Below are 8,708 nucleotides of genomic sequence, written 5' to 3' on the forward strand. Positions count from 1 at the left end.
GACCATAGGAAAGTGGAAGCTTGGGTGTCCTCAAAATGGATTTGTACACAGAACCTACCCAAATCACTAATCTAATCTGAAAAAATGCATGGCCTTCATGAAAAGCCTCACATCCTTAAAGGTTTTCCTCCTTTTCTCTTCTTCCCTAATATAGTTGTTCTGGCCCAAGTAGATACTCAATAGAGATACTGCAATAACTAGTGAGGTTGTTAGACAAACAAACAAGCAAACATGAACCGACCATTATCTTTGATGTTGCCTTTGAAGAAAGGCTTCAACTCCACCCAAGTGGGAACCACTGGAGACTGTAGTATCACTGTCTTACATTTCCCTTACACGAATGTAAGACCAAGTCACAGTGACCTAGTCCCAAGCAGGATCTCAATAATTATACCCAATAGGTTCTAAGTTCAGACTTACAGTCAATAATAGAAACCAAAATCAGATCTGTAACAGTAGGTTTAACTCAGGGAAAGCAGTAGGGAGTTAGGACAGATAATGGCTTTATATAGTAGGTTTATTTGACTTTTGCCATGCCACTTTGCAAAAAAAGCCATTGTTGCCTTGTGATGTAAGCATGTATGTAGGTTGGATTAATTAACTCTTTTTGTATCATTCCAATTTTATCCAAAGGAAAGTCTTCAAACAAGTTGTGAATAAGCTTAAAATCATGGGATTCTGCAGATATGATGAGAACGTGCATTGGGTTTTAATTTTTTTGTCAAACTTTTTTTATCAGATAGTCATGGATGGTGGCAGGAAATCTTGTGGCACCGTGTGGATTCTAGTGATAGTTTTTTTTTGTATTTATTATTGTTTCTGTGGAGAGCTGTGTACATGGCTCTCTCTAAATTAAAGAGTGAATTTCACCTCAGCTGCTATTTCTGACCTTGGCATCCATTCAATACACACTATATACTTTAATTCATTATGGATTTGGTCATTGGCACATGATAGAGCTAAGACTGGACTATCAACTACCACTTTATTCGACTTACCATGTTTATAGAAAGGTGTGGATTTGATATCTTTTTTTTTTTCCCTTGGGTAATTAAGATAGTTTTGGTTTTCAGATTTCAATTCAATACATCATTATTAAACTCTGTTTTCAGAATTCAATCTTCACACTTTTTTTCCCTAGAATCCTTCTTCGAGTATGAATTCTGAATTCCTCAGGTGTGTGAGTAAAAGTGTATGAGGGTGTGAGGGTGTGTATGGGCAGCATGGGGTGGGGGTGTGTGCTCAAGTGTAGGGGCAGCAAGGTGTGGGGGTGTGTGTGAGTAAATTAGTGCAAGTGTGTGAGGGTGTGTATGGGCAGCATGGGGTGAAGGAAAAAGTGCTCGGGTGTGTGGGCAGCAAGGGGTGGGGGTGAGTGCTCAAGTGTAGGGGCAGCAAGGTACTATTGAAATAGAAGAGCTGCTGCTTCTTCAATCTGGTTATTGTTATTCTTCTGTTCTGTTATATTTACATATTCTATGCTTCCTTGGCAATTGGAATCTTTAATCTCGTGTAGAGGAGACAGTTCCTCTATGGTTTCCCTCTGCATCTCCCATGCCAAGCCTACTACCTTGGAGCTTTATAGAAACGGTAATGGCTATAGAATATTGGAATGTGGAGTGCCTGCCACATACGTTGCTGTCTTCAACCCAGCCAAGCCCAGCTCAGAAACTTGTGTCTATTCCCCCCCCCCCCCCCACCCCACCCAACCCCAAAAAAAAGAAATTTTGTTGGGCTAAGGCCTTGGGGTGGATGGTGGTTGCTATGATGGGGAGAGGCTTCTCTTCATAGCCTGTAGAGCCTCTTTGTACAAGTTTATTTTCTACCATACATGGCAGTTCAGTTGGCAATGAAACTTGTAGAAAACCATCCATATCAGCCTTTACTAAGGCAAGAAATATCAGCTGAGACAAACATTGCCCCATGATAATAAGGATTTGAAAGAAAAAGAATCATAATTTTGAAAACAAATTGTTAAAATGCAAAAGAAAAAAGTCAAATAAGGTGGTTCACATGGTTGAGATGGACCATAAAAAATGACAATGAGTACAGCATATAGGACTGATAAAAAAAACCTACAAAACCGAAGGATGGAACTATTGGATCAGCCATATACATTGTAGATAAACATGGCTTGTAGAGAGTATTTTTTTCCTTCAGTTATTTAATTTTGGTTGGCATGAACCACATAACAGATATGAATTGATCAGAATTGAGGAAAAGAATTGATTTTTTTCTTGGTGAGCCGTAAGGGTGGAAAACATGCAGGTTTTTGTGTTTTGGGAAAGATGTGACAGGTCTGAATCAGCTCATTTATTAATTAGAGAGGGGTAAGCATGCACAAGGTAAGCTCATTTGTAGTAGGACCAACTCATTTGTTCTTGCTTATATTGTTCTTGAAATTGACACCACATTGTAGTGACCTATCTGTAAATGATTTCTTTTTCATTAGCACCCCATTGATATTATGTTTGTAGTTCAATGAGGTTTGGATTTCATTTGAATCTGTTTCATTAGATTTGGGTTAGGTTTGGGTTACTTGTAAACTTCAAACTCTACTTGTTGGGTCTTTAGCTCAAATTGGTAGAGCACTTGGAACGTGCGTATGTCTCAAGCATGTTTTAAGGGGATGGTGGTTCGAATCCACCAAGATCCTTTTTGCATTGTCATACATGATCATGGTGGATGTTTTCATCTTAATTTTAAGTAAGTTTAGTCAAATAATGGCATTTTTGTAATAATTCATTGATTTGGTATAAAGTGTTTCAGAACAGATTTTACCAAACAGATTTGTGTTTTTTTTTTATTATTTTAAAAACGTTTCTAGAATAAATTTATCAAACATCATTTTAGAGTCCAGAAACATGTTTCTAGTATAGAAACAAAAAAAAATGATAAAAGTAAAAAACATCTGTTCTAGAACAGAAGCGTTACCAAACGGGCTCAGTAGTTATTCACTCTTTGTACTTTGCCTCAATTGCAAATCGATCAGATAAAAATCCTCTCCAATTCTTTAATCTGACAATACTTGGCAATGCTACCTTCACTGTGCAACATGTGGCACAAATAGATCTAATGGCTGATAATCCTTTGCACCATTTAATGAAACTCTACCCGTTTTACTTACCTGATCCGAGAAACCCGATTTGGATGAAAAGTTCCAAACATAAGGAAATGTCAACAGATTCAAGTTGCAGCTCCTCTAATTTACAAAATGGAATAGAAATTAGGGGTAGATGTACCGCTCGTTCTGAAATCTCGAGAAGTCCCAATTCCAAAACCTAGACAAGTGCAAACGAAAACCCTAAAGAGCAAGAAATAAAGAAGAGGTTGAGAGATAATGTAGATGAGAAAAGAGATTTAGACATTTAGTAATGGGTACAGTTAAAGAGCAAATAGAGAAGCCATTGCTGAGTACAAAACCAGTAGAAGACATTCCCAAATCCGCACCTAAACTGAACCCTCTCCTCCACAGTGTGTCGATCTTCATTCGGAGGGATTCCTCTAGCAAACAGAATTCCTTAATCCTTCTCAGAACCATTTCTTCTCTTACTACCGCTCCCAGAACAGAGGCAGTAACCGAAATTTACGTTCAAAGTACTCGCAGTGGGTTGCGAGCGATTCATGGCCGTTTTATGGGAGAAGACAAGAAGGTCGTTGGATCGACAATGGAAGCAGTTTTTGGTGTGCCATTTCGTGCGGAGCGAACACACAACAAAGTAAAACGGTTTCTTTCGAAAGAGAAACACTATCGGTGGTGGTCCTTTTTATACCTGTCCCTAATTTAATCCAAGCACCCAACGAAGAACTCTGCGATTTGAAAGTGTAACCTCTGCAGCTCTCCAATGGAAGGAAGAAGATGAACCCAGAGAGGGAGACTTTGCGATTTGAAAGTGTTTCCTTATTTCTGCATTTTTAAGTTTACGATCTACTCGGTTTGAGAGGATCTGGTTGCCAAAACCGGTAGAGTTTCATTAAATGGTTCAAAGGATTATCAGCCATTAGATCTGTTTGTGCCATGTGTCGGGCAATGAAGGTAGCATTGCCAGGTATTGTCAGATTAAAGAATTGGAGAGGATTTTTATCCAAATCGACCCGAGGTTTCAAAAAATGAACTTGTCCACCCCCCTTAACTTTTAAAATCATGCTAAACTAATAGTCTGTTAGGAATTGATTGTTAAGTAATGACGTGAATATAATCTGGGAGTGAAATGGTTCTTACACACTCGTCTTACCCAAACCTATTCTTTGCTCTACCCTCACCTGCAATAGCTGCAGAGGTAGTGCTAGTGGAGGCACTGCCTTTGCCGCCAAGGGCGGTGGTGGTGGTGGAGGGGCCACCTTTGCTGACAGCGGAGAAGGTGAGTTAGCCAGACAAATCGAGATTGGTTCGTTCTGTCGTAGTTTTTTAATCTAAGTGCTTTGGGGTGTCCTTCGTATCTGTTGGTGATATTTACCTGATTTTTTTTTTTTTTTAACTTTTATTTGACGATTGAAGAATGAAAAGGAAAGGAAATGCACCCATTACCTATTCTAGGGGAGTTGGCTCCTCTCGTTGGAGGGCATCACCTAATGAGTGCATCCAACGGTTGGACTGTGCAGTTCACATCCCGATGACTGACAGGACATGCGCCGGAATGTGTGCGGCACAGCCCAGCCGTTGGATGCCTCATTGGGCACTTATTGGGCGTTGCCCTCCAAGGAGAAGAGCCCAATCTGAAAAAGGTTCCTCTTGGTATAATGGCTTGGGTGCTAGATCCAAATTGTGGCTGTTATATCCGCATCCGAGAGCCTATTTGTTTATTATTTATCCTTGTGGTGTGTAGCCTATGCTGCCTTGTTTGCCGGTGAGTTTTTCATTGTGATGGTCAAAGGTTAAGTTACTAAACCTATTTCATTGCTTGTTTCCTTCCTCTCAAAGTCCTTAAGGTGCGGGCCCAAGCCCGGACCTTTTTGGTACTTTACCTGTCCTTTCTATTGCATAGGATGTAGGGTCCTACGTGCATCCGACCCTGCATCCGATGCTTCTGTCGTGGCTGTTTTGAGTGAGACCTTATATGGGGCCCACATGCCCTTTGTCAAGGGTGTTGTTGGTGCCTTGTCATGGTTGACTACTACCCTAGCCTCCCTTTTATTTTGGTGACCTCTTGAATGGGCCTATAGGGCCCAAGTCATGCTTTTAAAGTTAATGTACTTGGGCAATTAAAGGACCTCACCCAAGCAGGCCCTAAGTAGACAATTAAAAGACCCTACACAAACATGCCCTAGTGGGTATTTTTATATAAGGATAGCTAGGGTTATCCCTTAGCCATTTTCTCACTTCTTTCCTAACCTAATCGTGAAAGGAGAGGAGAGCTATGAAGAAAAGAGGCGGCAAGGAGGAGAAGAAGGAGAAGAAGGTGGGATTGGCTGCTTGAGCTTGGATCTACAAGGAGGACCTCTTGTGTACCTCAAATCAGGTAGGCCAAGAATACTCTTGTCTCTCTCCCTTCTCTTTTATCTTTTCGGTTGAGCTTGGAAGACACTCCATATTCAGTTTTGAGCTTAGATGGCTCACCTAATTTCAGTCTTGAGTTTGGGTTTCCTCTTGGAACCAAATGGTTTAGCCTAAGATGTGTTTTTGGGACTCTATTAATGTGGTACAGTCCTATTAGGACCTCGATTTTGACCTTCTGCTGAATCTATTTGATTCTAGAGTTTCAACTACTAAAGGAAACCCCAAATCTGGATTTTGAGCAATCGATCATTTAAATCCCTCTATCTTTTGATGATGGGTACTTCTAAGACCTTAATAGACCATAGGACACCCCCTCCCTAGTCCCTTGGAACTTAAAGAACCAAATGGGGCAAATATAGGCTGTTAAGGATCTTAAAATTGCACCTGGGTTGCATCGGAGGCAAAGCCCTGCGTGCATCCGATGTTAAATCCGATGAGGACTGAGCCTGCAAGGAAGGTCGGATGTATGCGATGTTGAATCCGATGTTAAATCCGATGAGGCCTGAACCTGCAGGGAAGGTCGGATGCATGTGATGTTGAATCTGATGTTAAATCTGATGAGGCCTGAGTTTACAGGGAAGGTTGGATGCAAGGTCAGATGCATGCGGCGTTGAATCCGATGAGGCCTGAGCCTGCAGGGAAGGTCGGATGCAAGGTTGGATGCATGCGATGTTGAATCCGATGCTGCATCTGATAAGGCCTGAGCCTGTAAGAAAGGTCGGATGCATGCAATGTTGAATCCGATGTTGCTTCCAATGCTGTTTTGAAGCCTATAACTTATGTAATTTACAGGGGCTTCTCTATGAGACCCTCCATACACTCTTTCACACTCTTACTCACTTCCTTAGGCATCAACACACGTGCAAGGGAGTGAATTTGAGCAAGAATCATTGCGCTTATACAAATTCTATTACAAGTAATCGGTGAGTGGGTTTTGGGTGATTGTTTGGTGTGTTTATACTAAGTGTATCTTTATTATACCACTTGTATCATTATTGAACGTATTGCACAATTACATTACTTATCTTGATTGTGGATTTATATGATGATGTTATGAAAGGTATTCCATATAAGCATATGTATATTGTGCTACTTGCATCATCATTGAACATGCTGCATAATTGCATTATTCACTTTGATTATAGAATTATATGATGATGTTGAGAATTATGTTTTATCTTTGTATCGGGTGCCCAGAAATGTATGTGAACTTACATTGAATGTCATGATGGTCTGTATACGCCGTGTTGTGCTGGTACCCGGGTGTTAGATAAAATAGGACGTTGATACACTCAGAATACCTCTCGACACGATACGAAGCATGTAGTATAACTGTGGTTAGGACTTCATTCCCTATGCTACGACCCTTACCAATAGGGGTTTAGGTGTTGGGTAACCAGAGCACCTGATGCCTGTGGAGAGTTAGAGAGGCCAGGCCAGGGGTAGTAATAGTTATCGGGGTCTACCACTGGGTGGTGATGGCTACGACTGGCGTGAGCCACATGATAATAATTGAGGTTGCATTGTGGTGAACATGGAATGATCCATAGTGTCTTCCCGAGTTATTGGAGTAGCATATACCCATTGACTTAGCATTGTGTGTTAGGTGGTAAATGAATTAATAATGGTATGCATTATGGACTATTTGTGATTGTGTGATTATGCATCCCCTTTTCTCTCTCACTAGCTCAGTGGAGCTAACCCTCGTGTACACATTCTTTTTTTGATTTTGATGCAGATGATTTTGGTACTGTGGAGCCAGAGGCCGTGATTGAGGATCATGGTGATGGTTGTCTCTTGATGATTGTGCCTACGGGCTGCACTGTTACTTGGGATTCGATTCCATTTTGTCATTTTGAGAGCCTTGTGCTTTGTATAAACTTTTATGTATTACCTTTTTGGTAGCTACTTGATGGTCATAGAAATTTTGTAACTATGCTACTTATTATCATTAGCCAATGAACATCTTATAATGATTTAATGGAAAAATTACACTGCCACCCCCTGGTTTGTATTAAATACAGAGCGACCCCCTGTGTTTCTAAATTATACAGCCACACCCCCTGAGTGGACGGTGAGTGAACAGTGTTAAATAATACATTTTAAATACCAACTTTGCCCTCTTCTAATATCCTGTTAATACTCAGTGGAAAATTCCAACTTTGCCCTCTTCTTCCCCAAATTTAAAGTTGCCTCCCTGACCTAAGATTTGGGGCATAGTGAATCCAATCTAGTTCGATCTCTCTTGGTTCATGTTTGTTCAAACTGAGATTTGGGGCATCGGTTGTTCTCCCCTGGGCGATCCCATCCCTGGATTATTGCCTCCAAAATCTTCTTCTGTTGTGAGATACATACTCCGATCTACATATGAACCTACCCCTAGAGAGAAGAGTTAAAGGAGGTGAGGAACTACAGAGCTAGGGTTAGGGCTTTTAGAAAATGACGTTCAAGCGCAGGAACGGTGGCTGCAACAAGCATGGCCGTGGCCATGTGAACTTCATCCGCTGCTCTAACTGTGGCAAGTGTTGCCCTAAGGATAAGGCTATCAAGAGGTTTCTTGTGAGAAACATTGTTGAACAAGCTATGGTTAGGGATGTTCAAGAAGCCTTTGTTTATGACGGTTATACGCTTCCCAAGCTGTACGCAAAGATGCAGTACTGCATCTCCTGTGCAATCCATTCATACGTTGTAAGGGTTTGTTCTTGGACTGACAGAAGAAAGAGGGAGCCAACTCAGCGCTTTAGGCGCTGGGAAAACATGCCAAAGCTTGGGCAAGCCCCACGCCTAGCTGGAGCTACAAATCCTAGGCGTGTTTGAAAGCTTTTAAGAATCCCAATTCATCCATCTGGGCAATGGGATATTTTATGAAATGTTTTGTTTTGTATCGTTATGGTTTTTCTTAGATTCTACCATTAGGGGAGTAAAGGTTTTGCTCAGACTGAAATTTCCCATAATTGAATCATCCGCATATTAATTGTTAGGTTTTAATGTTATGGTTGTCAATAACTCAATTCAATGTTTATTCCAATGACAATGGGTAATGGAAATTTCTCTCAAAAAAAAAAAAAACATATGAACCTGCAACTACCACAAGGTTTTAGTTGTAGAAATTTTCCTGAAGTTATTACCTGCTGTTCTGGCCTGATGCCAGTGGGAATCAAGAGGATAATGGATTATGAATCCTATCCTATAATTTCCACCAGATTGGGTTTGT

At 40.8% G+C, this 8,708-nt stretch overlaps 1 protein-coding gene across 1 annotated transcript; it reads left to right on the top strand.

The window, feature by feature from the left end:
- The first annotated feature begins 7,855 nt into the window (after window positions 1-7,855).
- On the top strand, window positions 7,856-8,479 carry LOC122659839 (40S ribosomal protein S26-1-like). The gene has a single exon (XM_043854980.1). It carries the CDS (start codon window positions 7,934-7,936, stop codon window positions 8,309-8,311), a length of 378 nt encoding a protein of 125 aa, XP_043710915.1. The 5' UTR covers window positions 7,856-7,933; the 3' UTR covers window positions 8,312-8,479.
- Window positions 8,480-8,708: the final 229 nt, after the last annotated feature.

Source organism: Telopea speciosissima, chromosome 4 (genome assembly GCF_018873765.1).
Source record: "Telopea speciosissima isolate NSW1024214 ecotype Mountain lineage chromosome 4, Tspe_v1, whole genome shotgun sequence".
Taxonomy (NCBI): domain Eukaryota; kingdom Viridiplantae; phylum Streptophyta; class Magnoliopsida; order Proteales; family Proteaceae; genus Telopea; species Telopea speciosissima.

Bases quoted from the DNA above. Each gene is read 5' to 3' on its own strand.
- LOC122659839 (XM_043854980.1), top strand. From the start codon at position 7,934: ATGACGTTCAAGCGCAGGAACGGTGGCTGCAACAAGCATGGCCGTGGC.